This window comes from Balearica regulorum, chromosome 1, assembly GCF_011004875.1.
Source record: "Balearica regulorum gibbericeps isolate bBalReg1 chromosome 1, bBalReg1.pri, whole genome shotgun sequence".
Lineage (NCBI taxonomy): Eukaryota > Metazoa > Chordata > Aves > Gruiformes > Gruidae > Balearica > Balearica regulorum.
The window spans coordinates 16966385-16990568 of record NC_046184.1 but is presented as its reverse complement, the minus strand read 5'-3'; the positions used below and the strand labels follow the sequence as shown (position 1 = coordinate 16990568).

At 41.3% G+C, this 24184-nt stretch overlaps 1 protein-coding gene across 1 annotated transcript in view; it reads right to left on the bottom strand.

Annotated features, from left to right (window-relative positions):
• Window positions 1–24184, bottom strand: part of LOC104635661 (sucrase-isomaltase, intestinal) — a 59563-nt gene that overhangs the window by 7952 nt on the left and 27427 nt on the right. The window contains exons 10-19 of the mRNA XM_075742142.1: window positions 19784–19897; window positions 19556–19672; window positions 19386–19470; window positions 16044–16161; window positions 12603–12771; window positions 11945–12061; window positions 9059–9207; window positions 5006–5090; window positions 2290–2346; window positions 434–564 (exon numbers count right to left, since the gene is read on the bottom strand). Of these exons, the coding sequence (XP_075598257.1) occupies window positions 434–564; window positions 2290–2346; window positions 5006–5090; window positions 9059–9207; window positions 11945–12061; window positions 12603–12771; window positions 16044–16161; window positions 19386–19470; window positions 19556–19672; window positions 19784–19897 (1142 nt within the window). The remainder of the gene's footprint in view (window positions 1–433; window positions 565–2289; window positions 2347–5005; window positions 5091–9058; window positions 9208–11944; window positions 12062–12602; window positions 12772–16043; window positions 16162–19385; window positions 19471–19555; window positions 19673–19783; window positions 19898–24184) is intronic.

The window sequence follows — 24184 nt, the reverse complement described above, 5'->3', positions numbered from 1 at the left end:
AGCCCAGTATTTTACCCATTGGCACAGGGAAATCATTTTCCTCAAAAGAGATTCGAGCTTTTCCACCTTGCCCGTGGCATTGGATAAATACACCCAAGGAGAAGAGTTTTGCGTTTTCCCTTTGCACGTATCTACTTTGAATGGCTGGCAGCAGGTCAGTGTGGCAGTAAGAGGTGCAAAAGCTTTTCCAAGCATAAGCACAGAGCCAGGAGTAGGTTCAAACTTTTCAAACTATGATGTGGATCATGTCTGGGGTGACTTCTAATGCAATGGAGCGAATAGTGGCATAAAAATACTGTGCTTATCACCTGGGATGGCAGCTGGGAGCTGCAGATATAGCCTCCTTCCTGCATTCTGTTTTGATTGCTCTTTTGGCTGTCTGTGGGTCTGACCCGCACCGTGGTTGTTTGGTGATGGACACAGATGACGTTACCTCTTAGTAGTGGTCGTGGCTGGTGCCTGTTCTGGCAGGATGTAGCCTCCACGGATGAACAGAGGGATCTTGTTCAATGGGGCAGCCACGGTAACATAGTTCTTGTTCCAGGCACTTGGTAGTTTATTTCCCTACCGCAAAAATTAATGCAGTTAAAAAACCTCAAATCTGGACACTATAGATTGTGACCATATACCACTGAAAAAGAGACCAAGGGGTACATTTTCATCTCAATTACATCAGTGAAAATGCAAACAGAAAAACAGATTTCAGGGATATTATTCCAGTTCCTTTTTTTTAACATAGAAGAGGATCTAGCCCTTGCAGTTATGCATATGCATGAGATAGAAGCATTATGAATGAAAGACAGCAAATCATCTTTAAAAATGGTATCATTATTCCATATGCTGTGGAAAAAAACCCCATCATCAAGACACTGAGCAAAAAAGCAAAAGAAACTTTTGCTTCCTCTTTTTTATGCATATGGAGCCTGTCAGATTTCAGTTTAAGGTGATTCATAATCATTTGGGAATGTAAACTGTAGATTTTCTTTGCTTTTAAGGACAAGTCTTCCCCTTTCAAAAAGTAATTACAGCATTCAATGAGTGAAATTCATATATGTGTAGACAATTAGCATAAGTTCTCTGCATCATTCCTTTCTGGTTTAATGCCTCAAAACCAGGTGTAGGCAAGGCTTACATACAGAGTAGATAACAGGAAGGCTTTGCTTTTGCCCTCTGTAAATGGAATTCTAACTTATAGTAAGTACTCAATTTTGCTTTTGGATAAGCACCGTGTGTATGGCAAATACGCTCCGAATGCTGGGAGCTGAGCTTTGCTAACGCTGGGGGCATGCCCCGTGGGCAGGGCAAGGGACGCCGGGGCTGCCGTCCCGCACCCAGCCCAGCAAGGGGGCTCAGAGGGAACCGCAACAAGGAGAGCTGAACAAAATGCTCGACCCTGCTGTGCGATGGCTTATGAAAAGAGAAAAGGGCAAAGGCTGGGTGAACATCCATCTGAGGACACCACCCAAATGCTGAAAATGACCCAACTTCTTTAAAAATAAGTCTGAATTTCCTCTGAGAGCATTTCTGTCTTGTCTGTTCCTCTGCCGGCATTGCTCAGGGTAGTTAACAACCACCTCATGCTCCTGGGCTCGTATTTCCAAAAGCTCTTAGCATCAGCCCAACTACTGCTGAAGCCAACACTGGTCTTATCCTGCAGATTGCAGCAGAGCATAGTTAGGTCGAAACTGAGTGCTTTTTGGAAATGCAGTACTGGGGCTGATGGCATTTAAAAGGTCAAAACTTGTAGTCCCTGAAAGTAGAAGAGGCTGGCATTTTCCACAGAGCAGATTGTTCTGCATCTCTTGGAAGCATCTTTCAGAGGGGAGCCTCATCCTGCTCTCTAAATATGCTTTCTGTCAAAAGTGATGCATGTGCAAAACTGCACGCACAAAATGGTTTGCACCATGTTCTCAGGAGTACGGCTTGGGTTTCTGTCTCTGTTTCTATGCAGGGAAGTGTATCAGTACAAGAATTAAAACATGCAATAAGGGGGGGGGGGGGGGGAAGAAAGAAATCTTGACAGTTTCATGTATTTCTAGGCTGCTCTTGAAAATTCAGTTCTCTGTGTCTTAGAGCTTTACAAACCAAAAATAGAAAATAAAGTGCTACTGAAAGCTGTGTAATTTACTCTCCCAGCTAGCCTGGTGTAGACTTTTTCTGCTCTAGTTTACTTAAACACAGATGCTGAGGTAAAAATAATGCTGAACATTGCTAAAAGTTATTTTGCTGGAACTGTACCATTTTAAATTATGTAAAAAATGCAAGAAACTGAATGTTGAAAATACTTACGGTATGGTAGTCAAACCACTGTGCTTCAGGGAAGTACACATCCACAGATCTTGCTCCCTGTAATTGTTATAAAGTGATTATTTTATTTTTACATTTCTTATATTATATTAGCTTTATTATATTTGCGCACGGAGAAATGTATGCTGAATATTCTAATAATATCAAATCTTGGATATTATGGCTGAGTTATTATCATAGCAGTGGACTCGTGCTGGCTAATCTGTAACGCTAAACAGACAAGCCTGTCCTATTTGGGGGTTTTACTGCCGTTCCATGGGATGAGTCAACGTTATGTGATTATTTCGGTCTAGTACATAGCTCTATGTCTTGCAAATGTAACTGGCCGAGGTGCACTCTTCTAACATCTAAGCAATCCCAGTGAGGGCTACGGCAGCCTTTGCGAGACAGGACTTCCCATCTGACGATGGAGTGGGGAGACACCACTACTCAGTGCCTTGTGCACCATTCCTGTTGCAGAAACAGGCAGAGTAAGATCTGACAAGGAGGATGCACACATATTCGTCTTCTTGGCAGCAATTTAAAGTTGCAGATAAATAATAATAAATAATTTGCTGCTAATTGCACAATTGCTGTACTTCATTTTGCAGCATGAGTTGTATTATATTGCTGCAGGGATGAACTCACACTAAAGGCACTTCGAATTAATAACTCCAGGAAAAGTTGAAATTATTAAAACATATTTCCTTTTTTGTTGTGAATTGCTTATTCTCACAAACAGATTAATTTTGTCTGCCCCTTTGCAGAGTTGTGGTTTACCCCAGGGAGCAGGTGGAGCATAAAAAGTAGAGGTGGAGGAGAAGAGTTAAGGCAAAGTTACTGTTTGGTGTTTAAGGGATTATATATATATACATATATATATATATTTAAACCAATGGAAAGAGTAAGAAATAACTGATTTATTGAAGTATGCAAATCTCTCATTAGAATATAAGAACTGCTAAACTGGAAACATGTCTTGTCCTGCAGCCTGTGTCCCACAGCGGGCAGTGCTAGGTGTTTCAGGCAAAGTGTCCTAGTGCTGCAGTAAGGAAGGTTGCAGTAGTTTGCTCCGTCTGTTTAGATCTTACTAGCTGTTTAACAGTTAGAGGTAGGCTTAATCTATAAGTGCCTTAATAACTTGAAGGAAAAACGCTATAAAGTCAAGATACCCCCCTCTCCATATTTTTCCTGCATTATTATGACAACCTTGGATATCCTGGTCTCCAGAGAAGTGTGTAACCACCATCTGAATTGTGATGAACCTTGCCTTCATGACTCCCTAAATAACAAGCCAGCGTGTAAAGCAGTCCCCTGTTTTAATTTTGATGGATGTCTCACTTGCTCACACTCTAGGACTCAAGGAGTGAAGGGAAAGCTGTCCCTGACCCAAAGGGAAAGCTGTCCCTGACCCATCTTCTCTAGACAAGCAGGTGCCATGCTGCAGTTTGACGCAGTCGCCGCTGGCGTGCAATGCCACGGTGAGGGACTTGCAGCTCACCTCTGTCCTGTACCCTGCTAGCTGGCACGAGCCCTGGCTGCCACCTCCCTCCCACCGCAGGACCCAGCAATGTGTCACTTCCAAAGCTCTGCTTCCCTCATCAGGCCACAGGCACCCGGCCTTTCTTTTGTGCTGCAGTCCCCCAAAAAACATTAGGAACCCCTAATCTAGACCCTCCATCATTTTATGTATCCTTATAAGATTCCCTTTCATTCATTTCTTTGCAGGAAGCCACCTGGCTTGTCACCCTCTCTTCATGGGAAGGTTTCTGTCACATCTTTCATCATTGTGCTGGTCTGAGACCCCGTGAATCTCCTTGTTAGTCATCAGCTGTTAGAAACCTGGGGGAGTCTGAAGATGAAGGACTGACGAATTGAGTGCCTCAGTCAGAATGGTTTTAGATGCAGGAATAAGAATTTAATTTTGAATTCACAGAGGCACAAGGGCTGGTTAAAAAAAGGTGACTAACAGCGGCCTATTTATATGTTTGATCATCAGCAACGTCTAGATATCAGATATTCTGCCAGCACGCTGATCGCAAACAGCTCTAGGATACCTCACGTGCAAATATTTAGCCTGCTCAGACATACCTTTCTGGTGCTGTCAGCAGTTGGTGGTGAGGCAAGGAAAGAAACCCACCCTTGCTCCAGCCCAGCAGCGAGAGCCTTGACCCTACTGCTGTGCCCAGCACAGCCATAGGAAAATGCTGCTTTTTAAAACCTGTCATATTAGCAGCTAACATTGTCATTACCATTTCCGTAATGATTTTGTGTGCCTGTGATGCTGGGAAACTCCTAGCACAGCCCTTGAGATGCTGCAGTTCCAAAACGCTATGGGCGAGTGGTAATATGGAAACCAGTTTGCTTTCATATCTGCATGTTTCTTCCTAGCTCAACAATTACTGCTCTGTGTGTGTCTTTGGAGGCAGCCGTCAGCACAGTAACAGGAGCATGCGAGGGGCAGCATCCAGCCTGTTTACATCCATTCGGCGCTCAGAGTAGCAGGGAAATGCCGTGCCCTCACTTTCATCCTCCCACTTCAAGCACTGGGCAACTCTGTGCTGTCTGTGCTGCTCAGAACTGCGTTCTGCAAGCTTTGACAGTGGAGGGAAGAAATGGGTGGATACGAGGAAACATGTCCTGAATGTCATCCGATGCTCTAAGCACAGTTCATTTCTTTTATTGCAGTATGATGGCATTTTTTAATTACAGTACTTGCCTCTTGAAGAACAGGAGCAATCATAAAAGCAGGTCCCCAAAGGAAGGCAGTATCTATTCCATGAGTCTGCTGATCAGAGGTAAATCTAGTGTTGAAAATGAGATATGCAATGTTAATTCATATTTTTATAGAACTTGCAGAATATTTTCATGTTACTCACTGTGACAAGAAATCTGCTGTCTCAATACATCCTTCAACACCACCAAATATTTTTCCTGGTTGAGGGAATGCCAAAAGCTGGACAGAGATTCAGAAATTACAGTAGCACCTACCATACTGGAGCAGACCAGAGCCCTCACAAAATGCTGGAGCTGATTTCTTTTCAGAATAGCGGCGGTGGGAAAACAACTAACTTAATTTCTGTCCAGTGGGTTGAGACTTCATCGAGGGTAGAGGCCAAGACCAAGAGGGGAAACACACAGCCATAACACTGTGCTTTAGGACCTAAAGCATTTGTGAAAAACCTTGGATTTGGCTCCCTGCACATTCCACAGCTTTGCATTAGAAATCTTTTCCAGGACAAACACAAAGCAACCTTCATACATATTGCACTTTTTAGCTGCCTTTCCTGAATGGATAAAAACTAACGGAATTCAGTCCATTTTTATTCAATGCATTAAAATCGTTTTGGATGCTGATCATGTTCCCCAGAGTGCTTACAGTCCCGTTCGCCTAGCATCATCTGCCAGCTTGGGAAGAGATCGCTATTCCACCATGCCTCAGCTAATAAAAATACTGAATACCACCTGGCAAAGGGGAGAGATCCTCCCCATCTCAGCAACCTCCACTCATCCGGCATAAAATCCTTGAGAATTTAAATAGGCTTTCAATCATTTTTAAACCTGTTTCTGAGGAAATTCATAACAGATCCTCATTTCCTAGTTAGCTTATAAGAATACCATGTGAAGCGTGTCCCAAGCCCTCCTAAAATCATGGTACCTTGTACCTCCTGATTTCTCCTGCTCCTCTGCCTCCTTTCTCATACAACAGCCCTGCTGCCTTGTCAAAGACGACAGCTGTGCTGGTTTACCATTTTTGACAAATTTGTACTGGCTGTTGCATATTAACGCATTATTCTCTAAGGATGTACAAAATATTTGTTTAAAAAAAGTATTTATTGTGTCTGTTTAACTGACTTTGCAGCTGCCCCTGTCTAAAGACAGGTTGCTGTTGTAGGCTGGCCGGAGCAGTGGGTCAGTGTCGGCGTCCTGCCCACTGGCTACAGCACAGGGATACACTGTGCACCCCATCCAGACTTACAGAAATTACCCCAAATGACCAAAATCACCTTAGCAATAAAAAGATGTCTATTCAGTGTTCAGATTTCTAAAATATTGCAAGTTCAGGGAGTACGTGGAGCTCAGGAAAAAATGTTCTTGAAGGCATGCCTCAGGCTCTGCCTGAAAGAAATCTCAATTTGTTCAGAGTTTCTTTTTCTGTCTAAACCAGTAGCTCTTTTGGACACCTTAATCTTGATCATTATTGCATTTTGACATAGTGCATTGTAAACATTTAAAGTCGGGTGTCGTTTTTGATGTATTACCTTGTCTTAAAGTTTTTGAAACATAAACCATTATTTTTTCTTGTCATCTCTGTGTTTTTAATTTTGCTGTAATAAAATTATAATATTAATTCAATATTCCTTGTTGTGGAAGATTTCAGGAGAGAAAGCTGATCAAGAAGTTATGACAAAAGAGAAGTCAATCTTATTTGCACGTGGAAACAAGTGTCTCGCCATCTAACTTGGCACTAATTTCACTTGCAATTATAGTGACCATGAGCACAAATTCAGCAAACAAATTAGTTTTCCCATTTTGAAAATACAAGCCATTAAGCCATATCTGTGATCTATGAAAGGTGTTTAATTCCATCTACACGCTTCCTATGGTTAGATGCTGGCCTCCCTTCTGTCTTATTTTTCCCTTTTATAGCTATTAAGCAGAGCTTTCCTTTCCAGTAATGGATTACCACCTCCAGGTCTTTTTGGACGGCTGTGCTACTGGCGCCTCTGTTTCAACTGAGTACAGGCCTCAGAGGCACCTAAAACACTTCTAGGAATCTACCGAGATGTTGTTCTTGTTTTTTATCTGAAACGAGCACCTAAATATTTGAAATGAAATGAAAAATCTGAAATGACCACAAGAAAAAGCTATTGCTTGGAGACTCCCTGTCCAAGCTGAGTTGTTTTCACGGTGAGGCTTGTGTACTCATAACAGCTCCACCTGAAAAACCAGTGCCATTTTATTAGCTCTCCTTTGTATTTGTTACAAGTGAGGGAAAGATTTGATGTAAAATTCCATCATCGAAAATTCTGTTTCAGTTCTCTCTTTCTCTAAAACCCATTTTTCTCCTCCTGTTAGCATCTGGGTCACCTTCTCTACTTGAGCAGACCCACTAAACCAAGGAATATTAATTAGAAATAGTAAAAAATACTCATTCAGTGACAATAGTAACCAGAATTAACTAATAATAGTAAGAAATACTTTTAAGCCATTTTAGGATCCAGCTAAGGCAACATTAGCAAGTGATGTGCCCACTAGGGTGGGACCTGGTAGTGAAACAGGTTGTGCCGATCTCCTGATGCCTACGCTCCCTACATGCATTTTAGAGGTTTTATTTCCTAGTAATCCCAGTCTGGTCCCACTGACTAAACTCCCATTAATGGCTGGAGCGCACCTTTCAGCTCGGTTTCACCCGACGGAAGTCTCCACTGGTGCATCTGAGATTGCTCTACAATTCGAATCAAAGCAAATTGGGAAATTTGCTAATGAAGATGCTACCCAACTAGAGTACGAGTACAGTATGCTGGGAACAGCCAGAAAAGCAGCTTTAACATCACTAAAGTAATTCTGTATTAGCAGAGATTAGCTAATATTAATGCCAAAATGAACTTGGTCATTTCCAATATTAACACAAATCTCATTAAGCAAAAATTGTGCTAAAATACTCGAAATAGCATATAGCCCTTTGTAAGGCATGAGTACCTATAAAACTTCTCCTTAATGTAACCCAGTTAAATAAGGTAGCAGAGTAGGAAGGGGAAGGATACTGCTTTTAAGAATTATCAGTTAGCCATTACGTTGAGTAGGTAAAACAGGTTTTGTGCATATCTTTTACATATTCAAATGGTCTGCACTTTAGTGTAATCTCAGTTTAATTTGCAAAAAATGCCTTACCCTTTAACCAAAATGTTTTTAACCTAAAGGGAAAAAGAACATTAAACAGTCCAGGATGTAGCTGGCACCAATGAGGCTAAAATGTGTCAGAGCTTTGGGCAGTGGCCTTTCATATGTATTGTTTGCACTCCTTTTGCTCAAGTCTTTGCATAAAGCATTCTGAAGTAGAAAATTTACCAAAAGCAGGTTAAAAAGCTAATTAAAAGATGCTGAGAGGGAAACTAAACCTCACTTTGATTCCTGCTTCTTCCAAACAGAAAAAATGAGTTGTTCCAAAAATCTGAGGTCACGTTTTCCAAGGGGTTTTTCAGTCTGTATTTATTAATCTCGGTTTTGCACCTGCTTCTACACTCAAACATCTCTATCTCTGTTTTCTCTATGCAATTTGTGGACACAGATGTAGGTTTCATACATAGCCAGATGCAAGTGCTAAATTGGAAAATGCAAATGCTGTGGATGATTGAAAAATGGAGACTTCTCTGTGTGAGGCCTTCTTGGCATTCTGGACCAGAATACAGATTTCATAGTTTTCATTCAAATACAGAAAATACAGGTATATGATTCCTATTTTTAAAATAAAAAGGAACTGCATATTTGCCTAAGACAAGAAATTTTCTGAATTCTCCTTCCTTAGGAGGATTTTTCCCCACTGGAAACAAATATAGGTTATATTTTAATGCAAATCCATTGCATATGTTAAGAGTTATTGTTGTGCATATAATTTCATTAGTTTTCATTGTAAAATTGTTCTTTTCAAGACAGAGCATGCAGTAACATTACTGTGGCTATTCTCAAACAGGTAGCACCTAGTTTATACCTAGAAGCTCGACTACTTTTGTGAGTAAAATATGATAAAAAAGAGAGAGTCCAAACTCACTCGTGCATGAGTGACCGCACCACCGTGTTTCCGTGAACATGAGACTCGAAGAACAAGGTGTATAAGTACGGCAGCAGCGAGTATCTGATCCGAAGCGTAGCGCGAGCTATCTTGGCAAACTCTGCTCCGAACACCGCTGGGTCTTGTTCCTGTTAGGGAAAAGCTTTGATTTCTACTGAGCATTATAACTAGGGTCTGCAAATACAACAGAGAACCTATGTGTAACCTAAGGAGAGCAGTGGCTGACATAATGGTACTACAAAAGTGAATGTTTAAATAAGAAAAGGCACTGATTTGCAAACTGGAAGATGTATTAAGAACAACATCCATTATCAGCAAACTAATATTTGCATAAGTTTTTCAACTTGAAAAATTCCAGTGAGTTTAGAGAGATCAGGCCCCATCATGGTGTATGTGAGCTGCTGGCAACCACCCCTAACCTTGTGTCATGTCTGTACTCAGGAACAGACACCTTGCCTCCAGAAATTAATTCATCCTGGAGACGCAAGCCCTCTGGGACAGAGAAGGTGAAACACAGGAAAAAGAGAAGACTGATAATCTGCAAAGCAAAGGCAAAGGTGTAATTATGTTGGCCGAGAACATAAAGGCAAATCTATTTAAAAGAAAGAGTAAATTCGTGGCCCTGCTGAGGCCAACAAGAATGACCGAAGTCACTGCGTGTGGTGGGGAAAACATTTCATCCATACAAAGAAATTTGATTTCTCCTCCTGTGCCCACCATATTAAGATGCCCCGACCGAGGGGACGGCCACGCATCAGCAGTGCCCCTGGCCTCCTCGCTCTCCTGGGAAAGAGGGCACGCATGCTGGGTCCCACCGCCAAGAGGACACGTTTAAGCAATCTGTCCACACTCGTTGGCTGCTTCTGATCTACTTCAAGGCAACCTTGACTCTCCCCTGCGATGGGATGCGGATCACGCAGCCCGGGGCAGTGCTGATACGGGAAAGAGTTACATCTCCTTTAATTCCTCCTGTGCGACCTTTCCAGTGCTAAACTGAGTCAGCTAAGGAGTCACACGGCTCCCTTCCTCCTTCACAAAATTTTCCCATAATACTCAGTTTTCTCATTAAAATTGAAGAACGTATGATGAATTCCAAGGATAATGAAACATAAAAGGAACAGAAGTAACAAAGCTTTTTATATTATGTAGTGCTTTTCAGACAAGAAAAGTATTAATTAAACCATTTGAAATCCCCAATGGATTAGGCAAATGGATATTTAAGATTTTATTTTAACACTAAACCTAATATTAATTAAACTCAATATTTAAGTTAAATTTCTCCATTATTATGTTTACATCAGAATTAGTCACTGATAATATTCCCTGCTGGCTCTGAGCTCCAGAGCATCCATCTATTATTTCAAAAATTGCACTACATTTTTACCAGTATTCTGACACTGTACAAATATTGCCTAAGTTCACAAAAAAACCCAGTCAGACTTCTTAGGTGATGCTGAGTCACCCAAAATTGCCTTGTTCATTTCTTTCAGTGAACACAATGTTTTAGATGGATTTAAGTAGTCCAATAAAACAAAATGTATCTTCTGCTGCTTCTGTCACTCACTCAACACTGAGGTGCAGCTCCCGTCATATAGACCCATTGCTCTTTTCCTGCTTATTAAATTGTGCATATGTGATTAATATCCACTCACCCAGGTCAGACCCCATTTGCATGCCCAAAGGGCCAAGCAAACATCTATAGATAAGGTACTTCTAATTTTAGTGAAGAGAGGTAAATAGAAACTATTTATCAACAGCAGCAGGTAGCACCTCACAGACATTTGTTCTCCTAGAGAGAAATATCTCAGCATATCTCAGGGATCTACAGGTAAATGCTGACGCTCTTAATGCCAGCACTATAGCCTATTATTCCTGCATTTGCCCAGTTGCTGAATGTCCATCATAGTTTCATGCAGAGCCAGAGGCCTTTCTGGGGGTGTAAATGTTGCAACACTCGGATGACCCAACTTCAAAGAAAACTGAAGGTTAGCTAATAACCTGAGCTCCAGCATTGCACAGAGTGGTTCACAGAAGAAGAAAAGAAAAAGAAAAAAAAAAAGGCATTTATTGAACTGACAGAACCATTTCCTCGTGGTTGCAGATAAACACAGTGTACTTACAAAGGCTGCAAGACCTTCAAACTGTTCATAGTTAGAAACAACCTGATACTCCTTTCTATCTGAGACAAGTCTCGAAAGGACTTTATGATAAGTCGAAGCCAGGGCATGGGTCTGGACAGAGACTGCGCTTTTTTCACCCTTCTCATGGGCTCATTGGCTTTTTTTAGTCTTTGTTGCTTCTTGGCTGATAACGCTGTCGCTATTGCTGGCTCTCCTTGGAGTTCTCACGTGTTTGTCTGGAGTTTCTAGCTGTGGCATTTGTCTGAAACTCGCTTTTAAACAGCAAGGATGGTGCATAATGTCCTCTCTCCCCTTCCTGCAATATCTATTATAGTTACAGAAGTACTGAAACAAAAATTGAGGCAAACAATGGAGTAGGAAGATGTGCTGACACTCACTGGCTCTTAAAACCTGGGCTTCAGTAGGTAAAAGATGGAGGGGACAAATCTTACCAACAGCATGGGAAGACAATTTTCTGTCATTCAAAGTACACGGTACACATTTCTGCATGGCTTTTGGATGTTAGATACTGCATATTTTTCAGCATTTCTACGTCATCTTTACATTATGGAGGGGAAAAATTTACACTTCACTATGTAATTCCTGCTCTCACTGCAGCACTCCATTTCACCCACCGCTCCAGTTTACCCAAGAATGGCAGGTTAATTTCTGAGAAAGTAATACAAATCACTGTCATCATTACTGTAACCATAGACTACAGCTTTGTGTAACTTCGTTTACTTACGCTATTTCCCTCTGCATTGTGGTTTCTGGAAAATGGATAGAAAGAACCAAGCTGCATCCAGCGCAAGCAGAGTTCGTAGGTAGTGTTATAGTTAAACCCGCAGATATCAGCACCAATCTAAAAAAAAAACCAACATCATTGGATAAGTGTTTGTGATTGTGACTGAGGCCAAAAAAAATGAGAAATCACACAAGTTTGTTAATAAAAATAATTTTCAGATGGAGATACCTATTTCTGATGACTTTGTAAGAATGGTCCATAATGATACGAATTTTTCCAGGACTGAGATTGTACTGGCTTCTAGAGCATTAACATCACTATGGAAGATCTGAACTGTATTTCAATAATTCTACAAATTCTCCAGCCCAGCTTGCAAAACCAGAAATATACAGAGGGACCTCAATGATAGAATACATAATATAAAGAGATCAGTTTTGGATGGCATACAGTGATTTAATCTGAATCTAGCAGTGCTATTTTTGTTTCTCTTCAGCCAGCCAAGATTGATGACATTTAGCTTTTTCTAATCTGCAGTTCCTTATGCTGTGGAGGCCGTCACTGCTGGCCGTCTCAAGCAGCTTATTTCAGAAAACACTTGAGTTAATTTAAAGTGATATTGTGTATGAGCCAGCAACTGCCTGAAGGACACTGGACTTACGTAGGGGATGCCAAAGAGGTTGAATTCCAGGATTCCAATGATTGACCGGTGCATGTCCTTCCACTGAGAGAAGTTGTCACCCAGCCAGTGACCCCCGTGCTTCCCACTGCCAACGAATGTAGACCGACTCAAGACAAACGCTCGCTTTCCAGTTGCTTGCTGGACAACGCTGCGAAGAAATGCAATAAGATCATTAAAAATAAGAATGGTAACTGAAAGAGTCATATGACCAACCTGAGCTTTTAGGCACAATTTTATCAGAAGGGGTGTTATTCATGAAACAATTATTATTGTGGTCCCGAGTCATGTGAAAATGTGGCTGCAAAACTGCAAATAATGGAAAGTTTTACTCAGTGGCCAAAATAAAAAATTAAAATCTATCATCTGATCGACAGAACAATTTGTTTCAGGTATTTTTAGTATTCCTAAAAAATAAGTTGTGTTTAATTTATTCTCAACAGTGTTTCAAACTGAAAAACTGAAACATAATTTCCTTTCTGTATTAGTACATTTAATTTAGTGACCTACAAGCTACTAAAAACCAAGATAACATGTATTTTTTTCAATATAGGATTTATTTAGAGATTTTTATTCGCAAATAAAGTTCTAATATCCTGTAATTAAAAGTACGATATAAAATCAAAACATCAAAACAATATCTGAACATCTTAAAAAAGGAAATAATCAATATAGAAATCAAAAGTTTAATCATTCAAAATGTCATGCCTTCCTTGTAGTCATTCCTCTACTTTCCTGTCATTATTTGATATATGGGGTTTCATTACAGAATGAGTTCTGTAATGAATTTTTCCTTGCCTTTTGAAAATATTTTTTGTACATCATCAGAAAATCAAGGAAGTGCAATATGCCTTATTAACAAATCTGTTGTTACAAAATTCCTCAACATAGGATGATCTCCATACGTAATTACATATTGCACTATTATATGCTGCAGGAACTCAAATTCAACTCTGCTTTAATATGATTTGGGCAACACAACTTAGATTCTCTGGGAAATCCTAGCATGAAATATTAATCATGTTCACCATCCACGTCCTTCTCCCTTTCCTTAATGAGATTTGATCAAGAGCTCCTTCATCCATATTCATAATGGCTAATGTTTGGTATCGGTTCTGTAATGGCTCAGAGCCTTTAAAATGCTTCAACGTTTGTTTCCAAAGCAAAAAAAACCCCAAACAAACAAACAAAAAAACCCCAAAAACCCACCACAAGTTTTCATACAAGCCTAAACATATTAACCTGCTGGTGCACTGCTGGACCCAATAACTGCACAAGACTCCATGTGCTTTGTATAAATGGTATTTTGGAGGCATTTCATGAATGAGTCCTCTCCTCTGGCTGTGCAGCACAAGTCTTTGGCTCCATTTGCAAATGCAGGTGCTAATGAGGGCAACATTGGATCAACTCAACTATGACCCAGAGCTGCACAAACAATTTGCAACAAGTAATTTATTGAATAAATTCCAGTCTATTGTGAATCATTGCCAAACAGGTCATAATGTTGTCAAATGTATTTGTTGATTGAAATTATATACAGAATATCATGTGCAAATAACTCTTGGCGTTAAGCTATGCACAAGTTGATTGCTGCTAGTTCGTGTATCCAAATTCAAGCCATTTGACATGGGGTCAGACGACACATTTCCTATTCTCTGGCTGCATTAGAATAATTCTTAGAATTGTTTTTTATACAATTATGAACTTGTCATTCATTTTCAGCCAATATCCTGCAATTGATGCCGGTTTGCTAAATATTCCTGTCAGTAATTTAATTTAGTATATTATTTGTGAAGAGCAAATGCAGAAAGGGTATACAACCAGTCTGGGAAAGAAATGCGCTTGAGAAACCCAAATGACTATGTATGAAAAATGCTTCACCACAGGCTCCCAGGTCTGCAGCGAATCCTGCCTCCATTTGTGCTTTTGGTGGTGGTATCCAGCCTTGAAGGACTCCCTACATTTGGCTGAGCAAAATACGTGTTTCTTTTGGAAGGAGCCCTGGAAGCAAGTGCTGCAGGAACAGGGAAGGTTCACAACTTTGGGGAAGGCTGCAAGGAGCCGTGCAGCAGTGACTGTCCCAACGGCGTTGGTCCGGGTTAGCACAGCCAGGACAGAATGCACCCCGAAGGGGCTGGGGCAGATGTGCTGGCACACCAAGCTTTTCCTGCTAAATTCACAGGGTTTGTCTCAGACAATTGGCTTTGCTGGCACAGAGCCTGAATAAAACTAAAAAAAAACAGCTCAAGAAGGTGAGCAAATCCAAAGCTTCTATTTGAACAAAGTTACCAAGACAGCGTATGGTTATGTGTTCTGCTGGATCCCAGCGTGTGGGGCACAAATCCCAGTGGAGACACCACGATGGGAGGATCTTTGCTGAGATTGGGATGTAAGGATCCAAAAACCATCCTACACCCCGTGTGTCCTAGCTGGCCTGGGTGGCCAGTGAGGTTCAGGGTTCGAGGGCTTTCTGCTCCTTCTCTCGAAAGCTGGGCTGCTCTTCAGCCAGGCCCACAAGAGCTGGCAAACTGCTTCTGGCTTCTACCCAGTTCTGCCCTTCCCCCAGGCTTGGCGTACAAAATACAAGTGCATCACCACTGCAAGCAGGGTCGCTTAACTGTGTCCTCTGGATGGTATCACAACACAACTGCTGAAAATGAGTGCTAAATACTGAAATAAGCCAGCGCAAGGACGCCTGCTTTGGCACTTACATTGCGGTATTAAACTTACCCGTGTTTTAGCTCAATCCTTGCTGGAAAAGGCATGATTTGCCCATTTGATTTAATCCAACAGCTAGCTTTCCACTGTCACTCCAGCTTCACAGCAACAGTCTGCCTGCGTAAGCTAGTTTTGAGTGCTTCCCAGCTGCAAAATGAGTTTTACAGTAGCCGACAGCAGCTGTGCTGCAATGCTGCTCTGCCCTCCTGAACCAACTGAGCCTCAAGCCAAAATGCAAAATGCTGCCTGCCAGGAACTGGAGGCAACTCCAGAAGCAGCCGGGGGAGCTGCACGGTTCAAATCCTTCACCGGCAGTGACAGAAACTCCTCTGCTTGGGCAATGGTAACAAAGGGATGGAAAAATTCCCCTGGCGCCACACAAGATTGGGTCTGCAGCAGCTGCACCTGAGCAGCCCCAACCGACCATAGGAACATCTTGCTCTAGTTGTACAAAAGCAGCAGCTGAAGAGTTAAGCCCCACAAGTGGATCCTGCTTTTAGCTAAGAAAAGTAAAATTGGGAAAGATTCTGTATCTTCTTCCAAGATTCTCTTTTCTTGAAACTTCTTACTAAATGACAACTAGTAAAATGAAGCATGAGGCTGTTTCTTATTAGATCCTATTACAGATTTCCCAGGTAACATCGGTGGCTTTTAAAATGTATTTCAATCATGTGAAATCTGCTTAGAAATACTTAGAAAACTTACTCGAAAGTTGGTTCTGTCTGCGACCAGCCGAAGAGAGAGTGTGTGTTATAATGCTCTCCGAGGTAAGTCTTGGAGTCGGGACACAACGTCTTTTGCGCCAGGGAACGATCAGTAATGCCTGAGAATGATATATAACACTGTAAAATTACATACATCACAATTCAAATCTCTTCATATTTCTACTCATTTAGGGATGAAAACACCAAAGGATTTGGGAAGAGGAAAAGCTGAAGAAGTGCCAGGCTTGCGCTGATTAGCATGTAGCCATGAATACCTGCTTGCAGACAGGCACATGTGTCCTCAAGAGGGTGAGAGGACCAACTGCTAACTTCAAGTTTTATGTCCAATAATTAAAAACATCTGTACAGATATCATGTATTCAGTACGCACTAGCCAGAAAAGAAAATTTCTGCATTGCTGAATTAAGAATAAGCCTACATGTTCTTTTACATAGTGACAAATTTTACCTAAAAGCAAAAATGTTGCAAGAAAAAAAAAAAAAAACAAACAAAACAAAACCAGAAATTCAGATGCCCAGGGAACTTGCATGGTTGTGTGAAATCACGAGACCTCAGTTTTCGTATCACTCAGCTGCAGATGTAGGTAGGCAGCACAATTCTGTCCTATCATGGCAAAATTCACACCTCAGCTCAACTCTGGCCTCTCTCTTCCCCTGAGGCATCTAGGGCTAAAAGACAGCAGGACTACTGGCACGACCCCGAGCAGCATTGCGAGCGATGAGTGGGGAGTGTCGGAGGTGTGCAGGGGAGGAAAAAGCACGAGGTGCAGCAGTCCACAGGGTGTCATCTGCAATGGCCCGATACGCAGCACAGAAGAGAGCAAGGACAGATTATAATGGGTATATTCACACGTGAATGGATTATCCAGTAACTCTTTCTATCGGCAGGTCACAGGCAGTGGAGGCAGCAGCAGTTTTTTGCCTTCAGTAATAGTCAGGAGTAGCCCTGATGTTGCTGGCACAGCACTGGTTTAGCTGAGCCAAGGGGAGGCAATATGAGGCATAAATTGGCTGCACAGATGCTGCCTGGTCTTTGATCCCATATTAAGGAGATGCTGGCAAAGCCCATTTGGTGAGGAAAATGTGATTCTCAGCCTCCGCAGGTAACCTCCATGAAAATGCCATGTGAAGTTCAGCAGGAATTGGGCAGGTCAGATGCTTGGTTTATACAATGTATTTTTTAGAGATGGAGTTGAAAATGTTATAAAATCCTCTCAAAAAAGAAAGAAGGTAGATTCTCAAATATCCTTCCTTTGCATGCTTAATTAGGTGCATGCACTATTGTAATATCTTTCGGTGAACAAGCAATCTCACTGCCTAATCGCACTTTACTGTATGTTTGCAGTTCATTACTACAAAGTGCATTTCTCTGTACCTGGAAACCCATTAGCCTCTCTGCTCTGCTGTGCCACCACAGCTGGAGTCCTTGTGTTTGGGTCTTTAGACACAAAGACTCCAATGTGGCTGATCTGCATCAGAAATAACTTAATTTATAGGCAATTTCCAAGTAACTTTGACTGATACGGCTTTGAAGAAGACACTATGGTTCTGGAGAAAGTCACACTTTATGTCCCAGTGGCACTTAATTATTAGCCCCATAAAATTAAGGTGGGATATGAAAGAAAATGCTGCCACGAATCATGCTTTCATGCTTCATTCTTATTCTGAATATTTTCTATTCTGCCTCAGTAATAATGATTATTTTACAATTGCATACTGATCTTCAGTATAAAGTGTTTAATATAAAATTGATTTGAAGGACATCTGGTTTTGGAAGTTCAAACCACGGTTACATGTAATCGTGGTTATAATTTACATAAGGAGACTGAAGGCTACATCAACAAAAAGCCGGAGGCACCGAGACCGGGACTTGTGCAGATTCAGGCACCCAAGGAAACAGTGAGGACCCAAAACCCTGCCAGCCCCAGGAAGGTCCTAATGTCTTCTTGGACTAAGCAGCTTAGATCACCTACACCTTGGAAAAAATGCCTCAGGCTCCTGTCTGCAGAAGGGACACCAACACAGTGAGTCACAAGCAGAAGTAGGTGCATCCTTGCACAAGAAGGGACATCAGAGAAACTGGGCTCAAAACACACCTTTCTTCAGCATCCCTCATTGCCCTTACACGCCACATAGATATCTAGGTCCCTAAATCTGATTATTCCATAATGGCTCAGACTTCAGTGCTAGGTGTTGCAAAGCTCAGCTTTGCAGCCTTTATTTGTGAGGGTGAAAGGGGTTCTGCTATTTTGGCCATCTTCACCAAAGGCTCACACCTTTTTTCAGAGCTCTGAATGCTGACAAAAATGGAGGTAACTTAAGGCAAAGGTGGAAATGTCTCATCAGTTCCTGGGCTTTGGTCAATGACAAAGACCCACAGGGCCAGCATATAACAGTTACAATCAGCAGTTTGCCTACAAAGAGAGCAAACGCCAAAATCATAATTAAAAGCTCTGCTTCTGGTTTCAATAATTTACAATCTTCTTATAATATTTTGTGATGTTTTTTGTGATGTTTACATTTCTTTTGTATTTGGAGTGAAATGAGATTTAATAAATCAAATGAAGAATTTACATGACAGTACAATAGCCTGAAGGGAAAAGGGGCATTTCCAATACTTCACTAACTCATTTATGTATCAACTTTCTGCTGCATATTAGCATTGCTCAGGCAGCAGGGCTTTCCTGGGGAAATATTGGCTGGATTAATTGCCAGGACCACTGGCACTAATTGTAAGTACTCATGGCTTCCTGTGGGGGAATGAGCATGTCATTAACTCGGCAACTGGAAGAGGTGTTCCCATTCCTATTGGTCTCCCATAGGCTTGGGCATCTTAAAACTTATTTTTAGCCCATTTCTAGTAAGGCAATGAAAATTCCTTTCCTAAGTGAAAGGAAATACATTGAATTAAGGCATCAGGGAGATGCCATCTTCCATGTCATGGTTTATGGAAAAGGCAGAGATTGCCTATCCCTGGGACTAGCAAGGGCGATGGTAAGGCAAAAGGGTTTCTCCTTCCACAAATCTGTAGCTGAGTTACAGTATATAGGTATCTTGCCCCTTCTCCAATGCAGACCAGTTGCTCAGAGGATGGTAGGGAAGACCATTTTTCTAGTCCTGTTTTAAGGCAGCCCCAGTGGCTGACAGAGGAAAAAGTGGCTCATGTTTGATACTCCATCAAAGCTGAGCCAATGAAGCCCTGAGCAAATATGTAACTGAACACAGAGAAAGATGGAAAATGAAGGATGGATTTTTTTTTTCTAAGAAATAGCCTATCCAGGATTTAAAAAAAAAAAAAAAGGTGTCAAAGAAAATTTACTTACTGGGAATGTAAGGAGGGTTATTGATATCATTATCAGCACATCCAGGATACTGGCCTTTTAAGAAATTGGATGGTTCGTTCATATCCTTTAATAAAGAGAGTAAGACACATGTCAAAAGCCTCATTTTCCTTTTTTTTAAACCAAGGGAGGGCAAATATAATGAGACGTACAATCCAGATCCCATCGTAGTCAAGGACGTTCTTAAACTCCAGACACATCTGGGTCCACCACTCGACTGTCCTGGGGTTGGTGTAGTCAGGAAACACCGAGTCTCCGGGGGGCCAGGCCTACAGGTCACAGGTATAACGCCTGGTTATCTTCTCATTTCTGTTACACAGCTGCTTTGTCACATTGAAGCAGCACTAGACCAAATGCATGAGAGAATTTAATAAACCAACCTTTCCAACCGCAGGAGTTATGCCATCAGAGTTGTTCACCCAGACTCCCATTTCCTCTCCAAGATCGTAAGGCCTGTAAGTGCCCGGTTCTTCGTCCTTTGTTATGAAAGGGTCCTGAAAACAGTGATTACATTTCCATTATCAAAATCCCAAAGGTCACAATTACTTTTCTATTGGTGTATTTTAGAAAAATTTGGATTATGTTCTTAATGCAGATCGCAGTAATATTGGAAGAAAACAGCATTAAAATTTAATAAGAGTTGAGAGCATGTAATAATTTAGGAAAAATCATTAAAGATATGCTGTATTTCTTGTATAAGGCAAAAGTGATGTGAAATTATTAAACACCTTCATGTTTATTTTTTGTGAGACATTCTATGTTCAAATGATTTTAGAGGGGCACTGGATTTTACTTTTTCCCTGCCAAGGTCTCTGCTTGGCAGAGCGGGGTGCCACTCTGGGCATTCCCACACTTGGACACCTCTGGGTGTCCTCCAAGGCAATCCTCATTCCAGCCGCCTCAGCATCAGCAGCTCAGTGCTGGAATAACTAAAGCTTCTCAAGGGGCTTGAAGTTGGGACACATCCAACCTCAGAAGGACCTCGCCAGCCCTGCCTTCACATCCAGTGTCAGACAAGGGTGTTTTATGTCAGTTTGGTGCAGAGTAACCCAGCTCATGCATGCCTGTGGGGGGTATATATCTCTGTTCTCCCTAGGCATGAAGACCACAGCATTTTACACCCCGTAGCTTGTCCTTGCTGCCTCTTTCACTGCTTGGGGTGGTCACCACCTCCCATTGCTGCCAGTGGCATTGACACCAACAGCTTCTCTGCCCCAGGATGGCCAGCAAGTTCATCGGAATGGAGCCTAATCCACTCCTGGGGAAGATGGTGGCCCACCATGCCAGTAAGTAATAAAGTTAGGAATACTCTGAGATGTCAGAGAATGAAGAGATACTATTCAACTTTGCTCAGCAGTCAACTGGGACTAAAAGGAGATAAGTGCACTTTGCAGTATATCCCTAATTGGGAGCAGCTGTCTGCTTTGTGTTATTTAGAACAGAGGAAGATTGCAGCCATTTTAGGAGAAGGGAATTCTTTACTTTTCTCTTAGAAAATGTTATTCCCTCAGGTTCTGCTTAAGGCAAAAACTTTCAGTTATGAAACACAATGGAGAAAAACACCACTGAAAATTCTTCCATTCACCTATAGATGTGCAGTAATTTAAGTGAATTTTACTTGAAATGTCATAGAAGTCTAACTAATAAACTTCTTAAGAACAAAAAATATCTGATCCCAAATGGTACATTTCTTTAAAGGCATGTTTTAAAGCTCATTTTAACACCTAAATTAATTGCCCAAATTACTTGTAAGTCTTCTGATAGCTATAGCCCTGGTGAGGAAAGTATATCCTTCCATGCCTCAAAAACAAAAACCCCTGCTAAATCCCTACCTTAAGTGGAAAATTCTATTCAACTTTAACTATCTACCTCCAGTGTCACCTCCATAAAAAGTATAAGTGTCCATTACATTTTTAACTTGTTTAATAGTTAAGCTTTGGAAAAGAGAAAAATGTCCATCTGCAATAATGATCTTATAATTGTAGAAAAGATGTCTCTCAAGGGACTTGAAGGCTGGAAGAAGTCAGCTTAATTAGCTACTCCTAATCCAAACTTCTGGTTTCCTTTAGCTGAAAGGTTATTCCAGTGCATAAATCTAATATATTATGCAGGTTTAGTAACGTCCTAAAGAGAACAAAACCCTCCCATCCATTCACAGGTTGTTTGTGGGGGAGGAAGCTCATGTCTTTTAAATCTTCCCTAACTCATCTTTTTAGCAGCTCTTGGAAAGTCAGTTCTGAACATCCTTAACTCCAACTTACTGCCCTGAGACCTGGGGACACTTGTCCAGACTGATGCACTTCCTCCTATGACCCCAAACATAGATTTTTGATGCACATCCATAAAAACTCACCTCTGGAAATTTTAGCCTCTACAGCTCATAGAGCTGGACTTTAAAATGTTGAAGCTAACAAGTACTATTTTGAATCATGAGCATGTTGCTATTGACTTTTAAGTAATTTGTCGCTCATGTCATTCCTAGCTGTTTCTATTTTTAGTGTGATTTAATGGAAGGTATACAAGGTCTTTCATTAAAGCTCCTCTTCAGTAATAATGTTTATCATTTTACATTGTAGTCATTGTTACTTTTAGAACTTCTTTGTTTCTAAAGAATATACTTGTTCTGCCTCAGCTGAAGCACGCACATTATTCAGTGCAATAATGATGACCAAGTATTGACACTCTTAGACAAAATTTCCCTTAAATGGAGGTGGCCTCTGAAAGAGATCAGGAGAGAGAAGCGCTGAAGGATTGTGTTTAGAGACTCTGGTAATGGGGCCACACTACCATCAAGGTGACCATAGGTACAGAGGGCTCTCAGCGTCGGATGCAAGCAGGGGGACTGGACTTCCTGGTGGTGAGGCACCAGCCAGCTCCGCAGTGGTGGCACAACCAAACCCAGCGTCCCATCCTCAGGCAGGTTACCAGTGTTAATACTGCTGGCTCTCAGGAGCTGCACTTGGCTTGTGAGAAGGACTGAGATGAGAAGGACTGAACCCATCTCGCCCAAATCCATTTAGTAGAGGTTTCACATGACACTAAGTGACTGCAATCAGAGCACATTTCCTGAAATCATCATGAGGGAGGCAACAATCTGCTGCACTTGGGGAACTCGCTCATTACTGTCACTACCCAAAGGGGAGCTAAATAGAAAATTGTTCTTTCGGTATCAAACCGGATTACATTTGCCTTGATTGCAGTTAGCATGGCTTTGCTGTCACTTGGGAATGAAATGCTTCATACTGTTCCAGCTCCTGACTCAACTTATGAGAATGCTTTACATCACTAAAGAACGCTAACAATCAGAGTTTGACAAATATCAGCAACTGTAGTAAAGTGAAAATAGAAAATTTCTCTACTGGTGCAACCTATACTTCCCATTAGCTTTTAAAAGATGAAGAACAAACTGGATCAGCTTTTGTTGTTTTTCACAAGCTTATCTAAAGAACTAGAGCAGGTGATGGTCCTTAGTTACTGGTTGATGGAAGGAAGAAAGCAGGGCTTCCTATCTGGATGCCCATTAGCTCATTGCATGAGTTGAGAATTGTCGTTATATTCCTTACATCTGCCTAACAGCTGGATTTAGATTTATATAGCAACAGCTCCTTGCACTGCTCTGGCATGTGCCATCTGAGAAACTGAAAGGGCTTTAAAAATGCTGTTGAAGTTAAACTCACAAGTACGAAGATAACGTAGCTCACCCACTAAATCATGACTGCTTGCCTGTAGCTTCTTACCCAGCAGCAAGTGCAAAACAACTGGAGGCATCCTAACATTGACGAAAAAGAGGTGACTACCGTGTATTTACTGAAGGGCAAGAGCGTGCATAGGAAGAGCTACCCCAAACTCACAGTATTTTGCTGATATATTCACGTCTCTCAAACTTTTTTCAGATAAGCCAATAAATAGGCAAGTGGTATTTAACATTACAGCTCTAAGACATAACTTTTAGAGCAGTATTGAAGATACAGGGAGCATAAACTGCCTAATAGTTGGACAGAGCACTCAGTCCTGACAGCACACGTGCTCCTCTACTGCTTGGTTATTTACAATGATATACTCAGTTAATTTTGGACTATTTTTGTCTTGAAGTTGCTCTCCATCAGAGTGACTTAGTAATCTGTTACTGTTTAAACTCTGTGCCTTGGACCTCCACTGATGGAAACTGTTTTCACTGCTGCACCCTAGAGCTTCTCATGATTTACAGCTGCAGAAGAATTGGAATCTTCATGGGAATGTATCTTTGAGGACAAATTGTTGGCAACCAGCACTCACTATATAGGCTGCTATTTCCATTATCAATATGTAATTGATCACCTGGGTTGTGTGGGGGTTTTTTGAGATTCCTAGCAGTGAATGCAATTGTAGTACAACAAAGTGAAGATTAGGCCAGTAATAAATACAGAGCAGGTATTTTTAATGAATATACTAAAAAAAACCCAAAAAACCAAAACCTCAGCAGACTGAAGAACAGCAAACCTCGTAACTGTATTTTAAAAAGGAAACACTGATATGGGTATCTGTGGTGCTGACTAGTTCATCCTTAGTCATATGCTAAAATTTACAACAAATTGTGGAGGAAAAAATAAGGACGGTGAGGCACTTCTGACTTTATCTATCTATTTGACAAGATAATGTGATTTTTAGATGAGGAAATTGCAGTAGGTCTCAGTTATCTTGACTCCAGTAAACATCTGATACACCACCATAAGTGAAAGAGGAACTGTCCCACAGTTTAGGACTCTGCTATTCAGATTGTCTTCCCACAAGCCTTTGACAGG